The following is a 20,001-nucleotide window of genomic DNA, read 5'->3' as shown; positions in this document are numbered from 1 at the left end:
GTTATATATGACAACCTATTGAGCACCTTTGGAAATACAATTTGACATAACATGATGAAGAGGCACAAAGATATATATCCCAGTGGATATGCTTTATGGACAATTATCATCCAGCTTCCTTGTGAAAATTAAACACCTTAAAAATCCTATCATTATGGAAACAGAAAGGTGATAAACTTGAAATTCCTTCTGTTGTACAGCCAATGGGAATTAAGTATCCATTTTGTGGCTCATCCATTGAAGAGCTGAATGTCTAGAACTAGATTAAATTAAACGGAATTAAGCCAGAACCTGACCCCCTTTGCCACATGGCATGTTACAGTTTTATTTTGCTTCAGCTGTCTTACTGATTATTAGTACCAGAGAATAAGCAAGAAAAAGCCTGAAAAAATACAATGTGGTACAATATAATAGAACAAATGATATTTTATATGCTGAATATTTCTCTTTTGCTTTTCTAGATTCACTCTCCTTTTCCACTCTGTCCCATGCCCTGCAAGGCGACCCTTTCCTCACAGTGGCAGTGGGCTTCGTCTCTCTCTGGCTTCCTGTTTGTTTGTCCATGGGCAGCAACAGCAAAAGATGAGAGGGTGAGAGGAGCATGGAGTCTCAGAACTTATTCCCTTTGGCTGTCTTTCTGCATGGCTCTGGATTCCAGGGCTGCATTCCTCTAGTAAAGGCTACAGTTCCTATTCAAAGGCGCTTTCCTATAGCATCAGGTTTCTTCAGGTTCCTGAATTTGTTCTCACCCTTTCCTCTACAAACGTAAAGATGTTTACTGACTCCGAGCCAACTAGTTAGAATGGTCTAGCAATCCTAGCTAGTACTAGCTGGGGATGCTTTATTATCACTGTTTGCTTTCCCTTAACCCTGTCCGCATCTTTGTAAATAGGAGTTCCACTAAAATCTCTTCCATTGCCATTTGAGTGTCATTGGTTTCCAGTTGAAACCCTGACTGATTCCTAAATTTTACTTAATCCACATTTAACACAGAGAGGTGTTTTGTGTGTGTGTGTGTTTTGATGGGAGGTAGTGTGTGAAGATACATTTAAAATGACTTTCTTCATGCTAAGAGTGGCAAGAATAAATAAGTGAATAAAATTTCCATTTTCTTAAACTTTGTTTCAATACAATAGAAATTTTAAAGGCCAATAAGGAGAGCCAGGTTCTAGTGGCAGCTTGCTGACCTAATAAACCCATCATATTTAATTTTTGCAAATAATAATCAACTTATTAATATATCTTTGAAAACTTTTCTCTTATTGTTATAAAATATTTGTTTGTTATCATTAGTGAAATAATGACTTATGACATCTTCCTCTTGATGAAGTAGCTCTGAGTGCCAAGTTTAGCTTAAAGGTCAGTTTCAGCTGGGAGCAGTGACTCAAGCCTGTAATTCCAGCACTTTGGGAAGCTGAGGTGGGTGTAACACCTGAGGTCAGGAGTTCAAGACCAGCCTGGCCAACATGGCAAAACCCCGTCTCTACTAAAAATACAAAATTATCTGGGCATGGTGACAGGTGCCTGTAATCCCAGCTACTCAAGAGGCTAAGACAGAAGAATCACTTGAACATGGGAGGCGGAGGTTCCAGTGAGCCGAGATTGCACCATTGTACTCCAGTCTAGGCAACAAGAGCAAAACTCCATCTCAATAAATAAATAAATAAATAAATAAATAAATAAATAAAATAAAAATCAAGGTTAGTTTCTCAGATAAGCCCCATTATGTAACTTACCCAGACTAGGTTAGCATCCACCTCTCCCTTCCTTATCCCATATTTTCCTTCTATCCATCTGGTTTTCAAAAAGTAAACTTTACATCCACATAATACATCTAAAGTCTAGTCTGTTCTTTCGTTTAGATTGAAAGTTTTGTGAAGGAAGTAACCATGACTGTTCTGACAACTTCTGTATTACCAGCATGCAACACAATGCCTGGCTCACAGTAGCTACCCCATAATTACTGATGAGCCAGATGATGATCAGAAACCAAATCTAAATCCAGCAGACTTACAAAAATTATTTTACAGTATGTAGTAAACACTTGTTTCTTTGCACTTTCTGGACTTAATTGGAAAGTAATGAATTTTAAGTGAAAAGATAGCACACAGATATAAGAAACTATTGGCTAATGACAGATAGTGTACCAGGGAGGAATACAGACCTGCCTAAGCTTATTTTTGAGAGATATTAGTTTAGTTTTTACAAGAGAAGTGCAGCACATGACATAGGTCAGAACTGGAGGAGATAGTCTAAGGTGAGCTTCCCATAACAAGTAAGACTTTAACTCATACTACAAGCAAAGGACAGCTCTATGTGTGGCCGTTCTATGTGCACAGTGCTTATTACTACTAAAGCACATTCACATATGCTCACTTGTTCGATTCTCAGATCAACTGTCAGACCACCAGGGCAAGGAATATTATCCCATTTTGTTGGTCAGGAAATAAAAGCTTAGTGAGTTTTTGCTATCTAACCAAGTTTTAAAGGTATGTGATCATGATAGAAGTACTGAAGTGGATGGAGGAAGAGCCCTGAAAAAGAAGGCAATTGGCTTGGAAGCTTTTGACTTTGTTTTGAAATAGTGCCCAGAACAGGGGAGGCACTCAATAACTAACTTGCTGATTGAATGAATAATTACTTACTTAAAAGTATATGCACAAAATTGATTCAAAATAATTGGTCGTATAATTTATCCTGTTCTGCAACTTGCTTTTTTTCTCTAATTCATATGGAATAAACATCCTTTTATGTCAATAGGTGTAGTGCTCCTTCATTTTTCCTCAAGGCTTAATAAAATGCCGTTGAATGAAACCACAACATTTATGGAGGCTATCTGGTAAATGATTAGCATCCATTCCTCAGTACAACCACATCTCATTAATGCCAGCTAACCATTAATTATAAAAGATGTTGGCAATAAGGTTTGGTGCTTGGACTAGTAGATAGTCCTCAAATGGATTCCCATTAATGTGGATTTGGTATAGTCCTTGAGTGAGTGTTACAAGGAGTGTTTAGCCAATAGTTATATCCTGAGGAGTCCCCAAAGTTAGAGGAGAGGACCCTGAAATAGCTGTTAAGCCTCCTGTTCTAAAACAAAATCACATAACAGGGTTTAATGTCAAAGAATGAAAAGGAAAAGAAAACTGATGGACCTATTTTAATATCAGACAAAGAATGCTTTACAGTGAGCAGTATTATTAGATATAAAAAGGTAGTTTCATAATAATAAAGGAGTTACTAAAATTAACATTTACTTTTATCAAAATATACTATAAATACCCACAAAGATGAGTAGTAAGATAGATGATATTTAGAACACATGTAACCATCAGAAAACTGTATCCAGAATATATAAAATATTCCTACACATCTATAATAAACTGGAGTTAGCATCTGAAAAGTCATTTCACAAAAGAAGAAAAATAAAATGTCTGATAAACATAAGAAAATGGGCCAACCTCTGTAATAATCCAAAAGTAAAAGATAATACCAAAACAAGATATCATTTTTTACATCTAATACTGCCAAAAATGTCAAAGTCTGACAATAAGGTCTTTTTGAGGATATAGAACAATGAGAACTCACATGGACTCACATGTACACTAGAATTGACACACTTTCAAAAAGAGATGAGCACTGTCTAGTAAAACTGAACATATTTCAACAATTTCTCTCCAGGACATTTGTCCTAGAAAACTTGTATACATGTGCTTCAGGACACATGTACAAAAATATGTATAATTACACTGATGTCATAGCTAAAATATAGAAACATTCTAAATATCTATCAAGAGTAGAATAAATAAATAACATTTGCCCTACAGGAATACTACACATAACTAAAAATGAGTGAAGTATGGCTACTCTTAAAAACATGTATAGAACTCATGAATATTATGTTACACAAAGCAGGATGCAAAAATTATACATACAACATAACTCTATTAATGTAAGTTAGAAAACCATGAGAAACTTGCTTATGTTAAGGGATGCATTTCTCAGTAGAAAAGCAAGGATGTGGTTCTTCAAAAGTCCTCATAGTTATCTGTGAGGAAGGGAAAGGGCTCCAATTATAGACGAGATTTCTGGGGTCCTCGCAACATTCTATGTTTTCAACGTGAGTAATGGTTACATGGCCTTTGGCTTTTAAATTTGTCATTAAAATGGAATTGATATTATATACACTTTTATATGTTATATTTTATTACATGATTTTTAAAATGTAGAAAAAATAGGTATATGGAAGCTGTAAGGTTGTATGCACTGTGGAGTCTGAATGCTTCAGTGCCGACACATAGCTCTACCACTTCCTGGCTGTATTAACACTGGCCAAGTTACCAAACCTCTCTAAAACCTTTTTTTGTCATCTATTTTTTCTCATCTGAAATAAAAACCATTCCACTATCAAGAGTTTTTCCTGAAGATTAAGTGGTACTTGATTAAAACACTCAATCCAGTTGTTATTGCTTTAGCATGAACTTCTTTGGACTTTAAAGTGTTTGTGTCTTCTTACCTGGCATGCTCCCCTGCACAAGAGTATTTTTTAATTTAAATATTTTATTTTGAGATAATTATAGATTCACAAGCAATTATAAGAAAGAGATTACATGTATCTTTAATTCAGTTTCTCTCAATGACAACATCTTCTGAAACTATAATACAATATCACAACTAAGATTTTGACACTGATACAATCAAGTACAGAACAATTCCATCACAAGACATAGTTTTTTCTTATCCTCAGACTGAAAAACAATTCCCTTTTTAACCAGGAACAGAAGGGTAAGTTAGTTTTTTGGAAGTAGGCTTTTATGAGATTGTTAACTTCATTGTTCATGTTTGATAAAGGAACACTCTTTTCTGAATAGTGACATTATCATACCATATCGCAATCTAACACATTCCATCCCTAAGTGTCAAAGTTTTTTTTTTTTTAATTAAAAAGAAAGTATATATAACTGCTGAAGATGTTTGTCTTGCCACAGACTACTGCTGAAATGCATCATTCCCACATCCCTGCCTCAGTCACGACTACTTCCTATACATTCAGGAGAAGATGACTTTAATAATTATTTTTCCTGTTTGATGTTTTTGACCATCTCACTGTTACTACCTCCATGGTCTTCCCTACTCCAGTCTATTTTATATGTGATTCTAGATTAATTTTTCTGTATATGACTTTATCTTGTTGCTAGTCAGTTCATAAAAACACTGATGGTCTCCTGTGTATCATAAAATTCCAACTCCTTGTAGTGTCATTCAAGGCCCCAAACTCCCTTTGAAGTTTTGTTTTCTATTAGGCTTTATCCAGTGATATGGTTTGGCTCTGTATCCCCACCCAAATCTCACCTTGAATTGTAAAAATCCACACTTGTCATGGGAGGGACCCCGTGGGAGATAATTGAACTATGGGGGCATGTTTTTCCTATGTTGTTCTCATGATAGTGAATAAATCTCATGAGATCTGATGGTTTTATAAAGGCGAGTTCCCTGCACAAGCTTTCTTACCTGCTGCTGTGTAAGACATGCCTTTGCTCCTCCTTCACCTTCTGCCATGATTATGAGGCCTCCCTAGCCATGTGGAACTGGAGAGCCCATTAAATCTCTTTCCTTTATGAATTACCCAGTCTCAGGTATGTCTTTATTATCAGCATGAGAATGGAATAATACATCCAGCTACAGGAATAACAGCAAATTATTAATCTATTTGGGATACATTTACTAAACCTTGCACTTTCTTACTTCTCGGCAATGGCAAATGTCATTTTCCTCACCAGAAGCATCGTCTTGAAACATAGGTTTTTCACATACTACCTTTCAGGGGAGTCACATTAGCTTCATCACATGACTTATTGAATACTCCGCTTCCGTATATGGAAGACTTGACTGCTCTAAAAAGCCTATAGCACTTCTTTAGCCAGAGAGATTATTCCCTGCTAGAGGGTCGTGTACATACTGTCTACTATTTAACCATGTCATTTGTTTGGCATAAAGTCATTGTGGTGCTTATGATGCTTGTTTAACTCTTGAATTGTTATTTAATTATACCTATATTTAACTCTTTTCTTACTTCCATAAAGGTAGATATTATTCTTATTCTTTCTGTTCTTACTTCCCAAAACACCAAGTATAGTACTTTACGCTTGATTGACTTTCAATATACTTATATTAATCTTTCTATTAGGCTAATCTTGATTGCTTTTAGAGGCAGAGCATATTCATTGGTTCTTAATTCAAGTGAAATTCCTAAAAATTTTAGAAGAGGAAATTAGACCAGAAACATGTAACAAGAGTAGTGACAAGAGTGGAGTGAGATTGCCAGTTTCCACAACTGAATTTATTTTTTATAACCCTGAAAAATGGGTTTGCCCCTCTAAGAATCCATTCCCTGCTCTTTATGACAATGACAACAATTCTTATTTTTTGGAGTTGTCAATGTTGAAGAAAATAATCCATAAAAGTGTGTACCCTATTGTCTGACTCAAAGTAAGTGATCAGAGCATTTTAATTTTCTTTTTTAAGAAAGGGTCTCACTTTGTCCCCTAGGCTGCAGTGTAGTGGTGTGATCACAGCTCACTGCAACCTCGACCTCTGCAACCTCGCCCAAGTGATTCTGCCACCTCAGCCTCTCAAGTAGCCAGGACCACAGGCACATTTCATCATGCCCAACTAAGTTTTTGCTTTTTTTGCAGAGACAAGGTTTTGCCACATTGCCCAGGCTGGTCTCAAACTCCTAGACTCAAGCCATTCACTTCCCTTTGCCTCTCAAAATGCTGGGATTATAGGCATGAGCCACCATGCCGGGCCCAGAACATATTTTAAATTACTTTAAATTATTTTGGCCCGGCATGGTGGCTCATGCCTGTAATCCCAACACTTTGGGAGGCTGAGGAGGGTGGATCAAAAGGTCAGGAGTTCAAGACTAGCCTGACCAACACAGTGAAATCCCGTCTCTACTAAAAATACAAAAATTAGCTGGGCATGGTGGCAGACACCTGTAATCACAGCTATCTAGGAGGCTGAGGCAGGAGAATTGCTTGATTCACCTCCCTGGGAGGCGAAGGTTGCAGTGAGCCGAGATCACACCACTGTACTCCAGCGTGGGCTACAGAGCTAGACTCCATCTCCAAAAAAATTAAAATTAATTAATTTAAAAAATTATTTCAAGTATTCTATAATTTTGAAAATACTTACATGGCATTTCAAGGACTCAAAATTTTACATTCCCCAGAGCTATTCAAAAGTCAAAATTTTCTTTAAAATAAATGAAAACAGGCGTACAACATACCAAAATCTCTGGGATGTAGCAAAGACAGTATTCAGAGGAAAGTTTATAGTGCTAAATAGTTACCTCAACAAGTTAGAAAGATCTAAAATTAACAAACTAACATCTCACCTAAAGGTACTAGCAAAACAAGAACAAACTAAACTTGAAGCTAACACAGATTTTTTTTATTATTATTACTGATTCAATTTTCAAACTTGACATTGGTCTGTAAAGCGTTTTAGTTTCTTCCTGATTCACTCTTTGGAAGTTGCTTGTTTCTAAGAATTTTCTCTAGATTTTCTAGTTTGTGTGGATAGATGTGTTTATAATACTGTCTGAGGATGGTTTTGTTGTTGTTGTTGTTGTTGTTGTTGTTGTTGTTGCTGTTGTTTTTGGTAGAACCCCCCCCCCCCCACCAAAAAAGAAAAGAAACCTGGACCAGGTAGATTCACACCCAAATTTCACCAGATGTACAAGGAAGAGTTGGTAATGATTCTCCTAAAACTATTCCAAAATATCAAGAAGGAAGGACTCTTTCTTAACACATTCTATGAGGCCAGCATCTCCCTGATAGCAAAACTTGTCAAAGACACAACTGAAAAAGGAAACTATAGGCCAATATCCCTGATAAACATAGACACAAAAATCCCCAACAAAGTACTAGCAAACCAAATTCAATAGCACAACAAAAAAGTTAAGTCAACACAATAAAGTAGGCTTCATTCCTAGGATGCCAAGTTTGGCTAAACATATACAAATCAATAAATGTGATTCATAAATCTCCTTGAGTTGGAAATATATTTAAAAATGTGATTGATCACATAAATAGAACTGAAAGCAAAAGCACATGATCATCTCAATAGATACAGAAAAAAACTTTCAATAAAATCCAATATACCTTCATGATAAAAGCCCTCAACAAAGTAGGCATCAAAGGAACATACCTCAAAATAATAAGAGCTATCTATGACAAACACACAGCCAACATCATACAGAGAAGGTAGAAGCTGGAAGTATTCCATTTGAGAATATGAACAAGATAAGCATGCCCACTCTCACCACTTTTACTCCACATAGTTCTGGAAGTCCTTGCCAGAGCAATCAGGCACAAGAAAGAAATAAAATAAATACAAGTAGGAAAAGAAGAAGTCAAACTATCTTTCTTCGCTGATGTGATTTTATGCCTAGAAACCCAAAAGATTCCACCAGAAAGTTCCTAGAACTGACAAACAACATCAATAAAGTTTTAGAATACAAAATAAATGTGCAAAAATGAGTAGCATTTCTATACACCAATAATGTTCAAACTGAGAGCCAAATCAAGAAGGCAATCTAATTTACAATAGCCACAAAACAGTAAATACCTAGGAATACATCCATCCAAGGAGGTGAAAGATGTCTATAAGACAAACTACAAAACACTGGTAAAATAAATCGTGTATGGCACAAATGGAAAAATGTTCCATGCTCATGTAGTAGAAGAATCAATATCACTGAAATGGCCATAGTGCCCAAAACAATTTACAGATTCAATGCTATTTTTATCAAACTACCAATATAATTTTTCACAGAATTAGAAAAAAGCTATTCTAAAATTCATATGGAACCAAAAAAGAGCCTGAATAGCCAAAGCAATTCTAAGCAAAAAGAACAAAGCTGGAGGCATCACATTACTCAACTTCAAACTATACTATAAGGCTATAGTAACCAAAACAACATGATACTGGTACAAAAACGGAACACATAGACCAGTGGAACAGAAAAGAGAATCTAGAAATACAGCTGTGCATCTACAGCCATCTGATCATTTACAAAGTCAACAAAAATAATCAATGGAGAAAGGACTCCCTATTTTTAAAATGGTGCTGGGGTAGCTTGCTAGCCTTATGCAGAGGAATGAAACCAGACCCCTACTTTTCACCATATGCAAAAATTAACTCAAGATGGATTAAAGATTTAAAGTAAGAGCTCATATTATAAGAATCCTAGAGGAAAACCTAGGAAACACCATTCTGTATGTCGTCCTTGGGAAAGAACTTATGACCAAGTCCTCAAAAGCAATTGCAGCAAAAACAAAAATTGACAAGTGGAACCTAATTAAACTAAAGAGCTTCAGCACAGCAAAACAAACTATCAACAGAGTAAGCAGATAACTTACAGAGTGGGAGAAAATATTCACAAACCACCCATTTGACAAAGGTCAAATAGCCAAAATCTATAAGAAACTCAAATCAGCAAGTAAAAAACAACCCATTAAAAAGTGGGTAAAAGACATGAACAGACACTTCTCAAAAGAAGGCAGACAAACAGCTAACAAACATGTTCAACATCACTAATCATCAGAGAGTTGCGTATCAAAACCACAATGAGTACCATCTAACACCAGTCAGAATGGCTACTATTAAAAAGTCAAAAAACAACAGATGCTGGCAAGGCTGCAGAGAAAGGGGTTGAATGCTTGTATACTGTTGGTGGGAATGTAAATTAGTTCAGCCACTGTGGAAAGCAGTTGAAGGTTTTTCAAATAACTTAAAACAGAACCACCATTTGACCCAGCAACCCCATTACTGGGTATACACCCAAAGGAAGACAAAGTATTCTGCCAAAAGAAACATGCACTTGTGTGTTCATCACAGTACTATTTGCAATAGCAAAGACATGGAATCAACCTAGGTGCCCATCAACAGTGGGTTGAATAAAAAAATATGGTACATATACACTACGAAATACTACATAACCACAAAAAGAACATCCTGAAATCATGTCCTTTGCAGCAACATCTATGAAGCTGGAGGATTTTATACTAAGCAAATTAATACAAGAGCAAAACAAACAAATATTGCATATTCTCCTTTATAAGGGAGAGCTAAACATTGGGTACTCATGGACATAAAGATGGCAACAGTAGACCCTGAGGGTTAATGGCAGGGAATGGGGAGTAAGGGTTGAAAAACTAACTGTTGAGTACTATGCTCACTATCTGGGTGGTGGGATCATTCGTATCCCAAACCTCAGCATCACACAGTATACCCATGTAAGAAACCTGCACACAAACCTCCTGAATCTAAAATAAAAGTTGGAAAAAAAAAAAAGCTATTGATACATATCCTGTATTCTAGTTAAAGTAAAAAGCATCTTCTTAGGCTTCAGTTTAAAGTGTCCACTACATTGTATTTGTTAGTTTTTGTTACTCTGTTTTAAGAATCTGAGGTCAATGAAATTAAAATTGTCATGTCAATAGGTGTTTTAGACTGATTGGCTTACTAAAAGTGTGTTTTAAAACTGAATCATACAATGTTTTATATTTTATTGATTCTGTTTATATTGAAATCAGCTTAATATGATGTGTGTGTGTGTGTGCGTATCAGTATAATATTAGTCCTACAATGTGATTCTACAATTGATCCTTCAGCCCTTCCTCCATATGCTGTCAAATACTGTTTACCTACAGGATGCCAGGTAACTCTGTGTGTGTGTCTGTGTGTGTGTGTGTGTGTGTGTGTGTGTGCGTGTGTTTGTCTGTGATCTCACCCATGTTAAAGTTAGACTTCATTCTCATCCACCTCTCAGTTAGATACATCGTGGATACTAAAAAGTTTTTGAGCAGTTGAATTAACTGTCACAAATCTCACTTAATTTCATTCTCAGCTTATTTGTCATGTATTCATTTTAGTCTAAGCCCTTCTTTCAATAACGGTCTGCTCTTTGTATATCCATAGTGCCAGATGTCAAGGTTATCTAGCTTCTCAACATAGATTGCTAAGGGTTGACTTGCTAGAGTCCGATAGACAAAAAAAAAAAAAAAAAAAAAAAGAAGAAGAAGTAACTTTGGAGAGACTGTCACTGAGAGAGGATGTAGAAGAACTCAAACAATGACACAAGAATTGGTAAGGTGCAGTCACTGAGTGATGTTTAGGGTAGAAGCTGGGTAAGAACCTTGTATATCTCATCAATCACTGAGGCATTATAGAGTTAGAGAATGTAGTATTTGATGTCCATAATCAAACTTTGAGTCTTCACAAAATGATTCAGTTATATTCATTATATTCTCTGTGAGAAGACAGGTAAGTGTGTAGTACTTACTAGAAAGATTTCCTTCAAAAATGGTTAAGATTTTTAGAGTTCATGCTTAAGGAGATGAGACTTAGTTATAATGAAAATTAACTTCTATAAAATATCTCATTTCCCAATATGTCAGATAAATGAGATATTATGCACATAATCCTAACATAAAAGACATTCTCTGTTCCCCAATTATGTAAGAAAAGGGAACTATTGATTTAGGTACTTTCTATCTCAGTTGAAAAGCAGGTCAAATAGATAGTATTTCTAGGGTCTTATGGTTTCTTTAAGAGCTTCTGCGACACACTATTTGTACATAAGATTTTTTGGGGGGTTAACTGACTGCTTCACAGAGAGTCTGGCACATAAGAATTTTTTTGTCATTGTTATTACCTGATTATATGTTTTTTTCCCTTTAAATTTTCTATGTATTATAGGTAGGTGGTTTTTTCACTATGTGTCTTTCACTTCTCAGCGTTAATTCATTTGTGTCTTTGTGTGTCAAGTATTGAATAGAATTAAATCAAATACTTTCTATAGGTATTCATAAAGTTCCCATAGATGGTCACACCAGAAATAAAGGAAAACAGACACTGGCAGCCAATCTTTTTCTGTGTGAGGAGCTATAAGTGGTACCTGATAGTAAAATACTCTTTTCAAAAAATTTGGAAATAAGGGAAATGGACTTATCAGAATGATAAACTGTACAAGGTTATCTTCTTAAAGGAAAATGAGTTACAGCAGTAGCTTTTTAAAAGTATTAACTCATTTAAATAAAAAATGCTTTAATCCTAAGAGAACATATTGACCCACGTCTGATTAGTATAAGAGAAAACATTTCAGATATTTAAAACAGAGGATATTTTATACAAGTAGGTTGCTCTCAAGGTGTTGTAAAGAAGGGCTGGAAGAACAAAAGGGAAAGGTGGCAGGTACTGGAAGGAAAAAAAGGATGATTGATGAGGGCTGCTGCTTATTGCTACACTTACCGATTTGACATTTGAACCATTATAGGACACTGCCCCAACCAGAGCTGAAATGCCAAAAACATTCCACTACTGAAGAGGCAGAAAGTGCAGAAGAGATGCTTCTTCTGTCTAGAATGCTTGAGGCTGCAGGTGCTTTGTCCCCTGCTGACACAGCAGCTGTCAGCAAAGGCCTCAGCTCTTGGAGCTAGAAGCTGGTCGTTTTCTTTCTTCCTGCTTCTGTCCTCCTCGCAGTGCCTCCCACTGGCAAAACCTAATAGAAGGCCAACAAGCAAGAGTTGGAAATGTAGTTTGTAGTTTGTAAATTCAGCCGTACAGAACAGGCTATGGAAGCATGGATGTGTGGCTGGAGTGGACATCAGACGAATCACCTTCTTAGCTACTCGGCATTCACATACACCCTTGTACTTTCCACCACCTTTCATTACCAATAACAATCACTCTGTACTTCCATCGAACATGATACTACAATGCTTTGTACAAATGATGGTGCTCTCACCTCCCTCATCATATTCTTATCTGGGTGCTGTTAATTCCCCTTTTAGTTCAGACACAACCCAGCTGGATATTCTCCAACTTAAAAAAACTAAACTATAAATTAATACCCACTAACCCTATTTACATAAATCAATGGGGAAAGGAGGAAGGAAAATTGGTTACAATATACAAACTTCTGTGTAATAATCAGAAATAAAACATGACAGCATTTATAATTCTTGTTTCTATAATTAGTTGTGAGGTCATAGCTGATATTTACAACTTCTTCTCCTTGCCCTCAGCTCGTAGTTCATCTGTCTGGAGTTCTTTTATTTTTATTTTTTGTAGAGGTAGAGTCTCACTACATTGCCCAGTCTGGTCTTGAACTTTGGGGCTCAAGTGGTCCTTCTGCTTTGGCCTCCCAAAGTGCTGGGATTACAGGTATGAGTCATCACACCTGACTTGTTTGGAATTTTTTACCTAGTGAGGTCACTGGATCTTCATTACTAAGGGGGTCTATGTCCTTCATGTTCTATCTTGATTGGGTTGCTGCAGATTTTCAATGCTTATATGATTGGACCAGGTCATATAAAGAGATGCCCTTTTGAATGTCCTGACTGACAGACAACATGCAGTAGGAAGTCAGTTTCTCCTCCAAAATGATATACCTTTTCTTTTTGCCTGTTATAGGGATGCTATGAAGAGAGGGTTAAAAAGAAGCCAATGCGTACTAGGTGCTTAGAACAGTGCCTGATACATCATGAGTCATTAACAAATAAGGTCGATTTACTTCTGGGGCATATCTATTAAGAATATATTTTTTAGAAAGCAATACAAATTATAAGTATGCTTTACTTATTAATTTTTGATCTGGAACACACATGGCAACTGCTAACAGGATGCAACAGAAAGATTCTCATGCTGGAACTGGTAGGTTTTATTTCTGTCTCTGTATTAATTAGCTTTACAATTTGATATTCAAGGGTAACATCTATTTTATCCTTTGGTAAGAGACAGAGTCTAGACAAGGAGAAATACCAGAGTCTGTGATTCAATGATTCCATGAAACCAGAAATCACATCAAGAGTGCTTGCTTTCTTAAGATCTTCTTTGCTATTGTCTAGTAGTCATACTGAAAGGCAATTATTATCTTCCCAGGTGTTATCATGAGTTATGGATTATATCTAGATGGTGTATTAATCCACAATTCCTCGGAACTCAGCTGTCGTGCTTATGGATTTGCTCCTTGGAGTTTACATTCTTTCAGAGTCCAAGCATGCACAGCCAAAGGTTGTGCTCTGGGCCCGCTGGTGAGTATCTAAATTTACATTCTAGGAATGTGTTAAATGTCAGATGACACTGAATATTAAGGAAGAAGTAAGTGGCGGTGACTCACCCTCTCCACAGCTAGCCTTTCAAGCAGGATGGGAGATTTTTCTTTTTATAAAAGTTCATTTAAGAGTTACTAAGATTTTATATTCGACATAAATTTCAAGACTGAACATAGGTCTAGTGAAGGGCAGAGTCTACATTTTATTGAAAGAAAGATAAGTTGGCTAGTGTAGTAGGCAAACATGAAATTTTTCCTAATTTAGTGACATATTGAAGGTGGATGTTTTTTTCTTTCTAATCATGGGCTCAACATCTAAGTAAATTTAAGGTTAAAAAATGAAAATAATTGAAAGTCTGTAAGTGCCACAATATGGCAACTCTGCTCCCCAACAGGTAGTTAATCAATTAATAGGTTGAGTTTACCTCATCTATTAGGATAAAATAGTTTTATGTGATACAGCTTCATAAGAATGGTATTGAAAATTAAATTAATATCAGCTTTTGATATTCATATTTCAGAAATCTGTATCTGAAATGTATATCTATATTTCATTAGCAGTTAACAGCTTGACAAGATTATACTTTCTATTCCTAATATAATTTTTAAAACCCAATTAATAGCACATAATTATCATAAACTAGCAGGACATTCTTTAGTTTCAAAACATCACATTACACTTTTGTGCATTTTTCTTGATTAATTAGATTTTGCTTCTTTAGATGGAAAATGCTCATTAGTCTTAGATATTTTTTGGCAATGTTTGCTAATGCCCTATCATTTTAATGCATGCTGTCTTCACTGAAGAGTATATTATATAAATATTACCTCGGAAAACAGCTCTATGTTTTAATTTCTGCTTCCTTATTTTTGATCACACCTCTCATTTTGTTTCAGAGATTGGTTGCTTTCCAAGTAGCTAACACCATCCACCGGTGGAGCTGAGCTGTAGTCTTTATTGCCATTAAGCATTTTATAGCCCAGACCCCTCTGATGGATACTTACCCTTAAATGCAGGAATGGCAATAGGCCAGCTTTTCTTCTCCATTCAAAAAAAAAAAAAAAGAAAGAAAAAAGAAAAAAAAAGAAAAAGAAACAAAAGAACACGTCACATGAGATTGAAATTTACACTTTTTCAAAATGTAAGCTGCACATTGTAGTTCTGGTTACAAAATTGGCTCAGCGGTGTCTCCTGATGTTCTGGCAACTTTAAATAAGGGGGACCTGCATTATCGATCTGCATCCTGCACAGATGGTAGCTACGTTAACTTTAAGAAATCAAATGTCACAAAGCTTTGACGGGAAGGGGGGAAATAGAATTGGGTTGTAAAACCTAGTCTGCCACGGCTTCGTATATTCCAGACTCAATCTTGACTTACAGCACAGAGTTATTTTCTCCCTTGGTACTTTCTTTATCCTGTACTCAGTATGCAAACGCTTTTCCCTAGTCAATGATCCATCTCTAATCACTGGGATTGAACAACAATGTCTTTATTTAGAACAAGTCAACTATATGCTACCAAGAAGTTAAAGCCCATGGTCTTCAACCAGTTTGCAAAATATTTTTGTCCCCATCACATTATATGTAAACCCTTAAGTGATTCCATATCTGAGTATTTAAATAGCCCTGGATAGCTAGCACAAATCACAAAGGATATTACAGATTCAGCTTATTTTTGTTGATGATTCTATTTAATGTGTGCTTATTGACTTAAGAAATCTATGAATCAATCTTAAAAAGCAGAGTTTTCTATCATTAAACATGGTACTCAACAAAATTCAGTCAAACGTGGCAATGGTGTATAACGGTTTCTTAAGGTATTCATCAAAAGAGAGCCCAATACTCTGACATTTTAAATAAAAAATTTCATTGAAATAGAAAATTTATCATTTCTGCTTTTAAATATTTTGCTGGCAAAAATCAGAATAAATTTTAAAAGAGTTCATTTTTTTGTTCATCTAACATTTCTTAATGATAATTCTTGTTATTTAGATTATCCATGCATGCAGGGAAATACTATTCAATGTTTTCTATGAGAAATATGCTTCACAGTCCCAAATGTGATATGGTTCATCTTCCAAATTGCACATTGCTCATATAATAAAAAATATGAATTTGGTGTAGTATTTTTAAAAATAAAAAGACACACAGAAGTTCCATATTCTTACCACTTGAATGTAGTATTAGCTCATTTTTTTTTTTTTCCTAATCTGACCAGTTTGTTAGCTATTATTTATGGTGCAGAAGGAGTTGCCCTGTACCTATCTGGAAAAAACAAAAACAAAGCAAAACAAACAGCAACAACAAAACCCACAATGATACCCCTGTGGTGTGTTCAGTTCTTACTCATCTAAATAATGTATTTGACTCTTATGGAAATTCCAATATAGAAAACAATTGACAATGCCTCTGAACCAAATTTTTAGATGCTAATGTGTATTGTCAAGTTAAATTCAATGAAATTGGAGTTTTATAAATTTTGAAATAATGTAAAAATTAACAGAATGCAGCAGAAACTTTTTAAATGCTTTCCTTCCTTTCAATTGTATTAGAGGGAAACCCTTCACATTTTGTAATATTCTTTAATAAAATACAATAATGTTTTCCATAAGAAAATCACTTTACTTTCTTATTCCTCACTTAGTCAATGTTATATAACACTAGTGGAGTCTAAGATTGAGAATTTTATGACCGTGTCTTGTATTGGAACATTCATTAGATTGATTCTCCAGGGACTCTTTTAAGGATGAAGTGAGAAACTATAGGTCATTCCTGTGTGATATGGCTAAAAAGTTGTCTTGGTTCCTTAGTGATGTCATACTTACACAGATAAATAGACCTGGATAAATACACAAGTACAAACACATTGACCCTTTCACATGTTTACATGTTTTTTGTTTGTTTGTTTGTTTGTTTTGCAAAGAAGCAAATAAGTGTGTTATTTCAGATATCTAAATCTTAATGGCAATATATAATAGTCAAGCAAATGCTATAGGGAAAGTCTGCCTTAAATGTGCTTAAACCTCTTAAATCCCGATGCCTCCTTAGAAGATATACTTATTCCACAAAGCCCCAGATTTCTCAACTATTACAAAGACAAATAATGTCTACTTTAAGAGAGTTGGTGTAAAAAATTAAATAAAATATCATTTACACAAATTTCTGGTACATTGCAAGAGTTTTATTAAGAATAACAGTTTATGGTGAGGCGTGGTGGCTCACGCCTCTAATCCCAGCACTTTGGGAGGCCGAAGCGGGAGGATCACAAGGTAAGGAGTTTGAGACTAGCCTGGCCAATGTAGTGAAACCCCATCTCTACTAAAAATACAAAAGTTAGCTGGGTGTGGTGGCGGGCGCCTGTAGTCCCAGCTACTCGGGAGGCTAAGGCGGGAGAATAGCTTGAACCCGGGAGGTGGGGGTTCCAGTGAGCTGCACTCCAGCCTCAGAGACAGAGCAAGACTCACTCCATTTTAAAACAAAAGAATTACAGTGTATTGAAGTGTTTGTATGTTTTTATTGCACACTTGCTCTCAAGTATTTTTTCTATGTCAAGAGAGGTTTCCAGGCCAAAGCCAAGCCAATTTTTACCTTTCCCAAGTGCCTTTTCCTTCATATTCCTTTTATGGCAAGGTAGATAATCAAAAAAGTAAAATGAAAAAGAAAGACCAGGTCAGCAATTTCCAAATTCAATGTATAGTAAAAACTGACGTGTTTATCCAAATACTTAAGAAAATGTTACGAAACATATTTATTTTGAATTAACCAACTATTTGAGGATTATAATATAATTATCTGAAATTGCCCTTAATTCTTCAACTTTTCAAGTCTCATTTTATTTGGAATACTTTAGAATCATTCTATATACAATAATATGAACTACATAGATAGGCATAATAAAACCAACTACATTGTCATAAAATATTAAAATGATGAATTGATATTTTTCTAGCCTAGTTTCTTCATCATTTCTGTACATAACTATTAAACTAAAAACAAAAGAGGAAGCGTTATAGTTCTAAAGAACCCCATAGCTTTTCTCTGATGAAAATAAAACATGTTGTGACCTCATAGTTACTAAAAATTAACACTTTCTTTATTTATTTTCATAATTGATTAAGTGCATTCACCCTAACAAATAAAGGTCTTATAATTGATAATATTTGCCTACCTAAGGATTTCATGTTTGATGACCTTCTTGGGAGGCAAGAGCCTGTACCTTAAGAATGAAGTTGAAATTATCAACACATTTAGTAAATTGTGAAAGGTCAAGTATTTTTGAGTGATGTTTATGAGTTTGTAGTGATTAGTTAACTGAATTTAAGCTAATGATTAAAAGATAGTAAAAAAATTCTGAACTCTTTTCTTCTTTCTTGCCAACTACGTCTTCCTCTGACCGTTTGTTTTACTTATTTAGCTATTGTAATCTTCCTGACCACTGTACCGCTAGGGATTACATTTTATTTCAGAGTCCTTCTCTTGAATAATTCATCTTTTGCTGTTTTCTGCATAGCTTCATTAACACAATCAAGATTTTTTTGTGATTGTGCCTTAGGGATAGAGTCCCTAGGATGCATATATTTCTTAATGTTAGCATGATGCCATTTTTACATAACTAATAGCAGCATAGCTCATAAAAATGTTGCATGTATGCATGCATGCTTGTGCACACATGTATGCATGCACGTGTGTGTGTTTGTGTGTGTGTGTGTGAGAGAGAGAGAGAGTCAAGATACTTGATTGGCGTGGCTTTTTGACAGAGGCCAGAAGTCTACCACCTCAGCCAAGGACTTATAAAAACAGACTGCATGCCTTTCTTCTCTTTTGCAATCACATAAAAATTATTTTAAAGCAGTCCTAGAATTGGTCTATGGATATGCACAGCCATAGGCACAATCACAGTGTGAGCAGATCCACATATTCTGGAAATCACAAACAGCTGCCTTGGTCAGGAGCTCAAATTCTAAGCTTTAGCAGCAGGGGGAAGAAAACATGAGGTGTGCTTTGATCCTGCTGACAAAATGAGGTATTCATACAAGATGCTACTGTCAAAATAGTTTACTTCACAGCAAAAAGAGATTCTTTGAAGAAATATGCTCAAAGCGAACCATGTACTTATTTTATTTGCAAACAAAAATAAATCTTTTTATACTCACAGGTGGAAAATCGAACTCTAGAAGCTCCTCCTGAAGGAACAGTAAATGTGTTTGTCAAAACACAGGGATCCCGGAAAGCCCACGTGAGGTGGGAAGCACCTTTTCGCCCTAATGGACGCTTAACATACTCCGTCCTTTTCACTGGGATATTCTATGTTGACCCAGGTAATTTGTTTTTATTTTCTAAACTTCAAATAACATTAGAAAACAACTCACTTTTATTTAGAATCTTTCCTTTTAGCCACAGATGTTGGTTTCTTTATTTTCCTGAAAATAACCTATATGGATGAGCTGCTGCCCGACGGTTCTCAGAGTGTGGTTCCCAGAGCAGCAGCAACAGCCACATCTGATGAACTCTTAGAAATGTACATTGTAGAGCCTCGGTCCTAGCCTACTGAATCAGAAACTCTAGAGACTGAGATCTAACAATCTGTGTTTAAATAAACCCTTTAGGTGACACGTGCTCAAGAACTAGTATATAATCTTCTTCCCTTACTAAAAAAGTGGTTCAAACCTAAAACATCATGCATGCAAAGAGTTGAACTATAATTTTGCAGTCTATCTTAAACAAGCCATTTTTGTGACTGTTTTCGCATTTCTGAACTAACTTAGTAATTGTGCTGCATGTTCTAATAAATTTACTGAACGTGGATTAGGCTACCTGGTGTTCCTTGAAAGTATTTTCAAAAACTATCTGATTCAATAAGTTAGGTGCTATGATA

At 35.6% G+C, this 20,001-nt stretch overlaps 1 protein-coding gene across 1 annotated transcript in view; it reads left to right on the top strand.

Moving 5' to 3' along the window:
• Positions 1 to 20,001, top strand: part of USH2A (usherin) — an 800,507-nt gene that overhangs the window by 436,485 nt on the left and 344,021 nt on the right. The window contains exons 36-37 of the mRNA XM_005540847.5: positions 13,954 to 14,105; positions 19,282 to 19,444. Of these exons, the coding sequence (XP_005540904.3) occupies positions 13,954 to 14,105; positions 19,282 to 19,444 (315 nt within the window). The remainder of the gene's footprint in view (positions 1 to 13,953; positions 14,106 to 19,281; positions 19,445 to 20,001) is intronic.

The sequence above is a fragment of the Macaca fascicularis genome, chromosome 1 (genome assembly GCF_037993035.2).
Source record: "Macaca fascicularis isolate 582-1 chromosome 1, T2T-MFA8v1.1".
Taxonomy (NCBI): Eukaryota; Metazoa; Chordata; class Mammalia; order Primates; family Cercopithecidae; genus Macaca; species Macaca fascicularis.
This window is presented reverse-complemented; position numbering and strand designations above follow the sequence as displayed.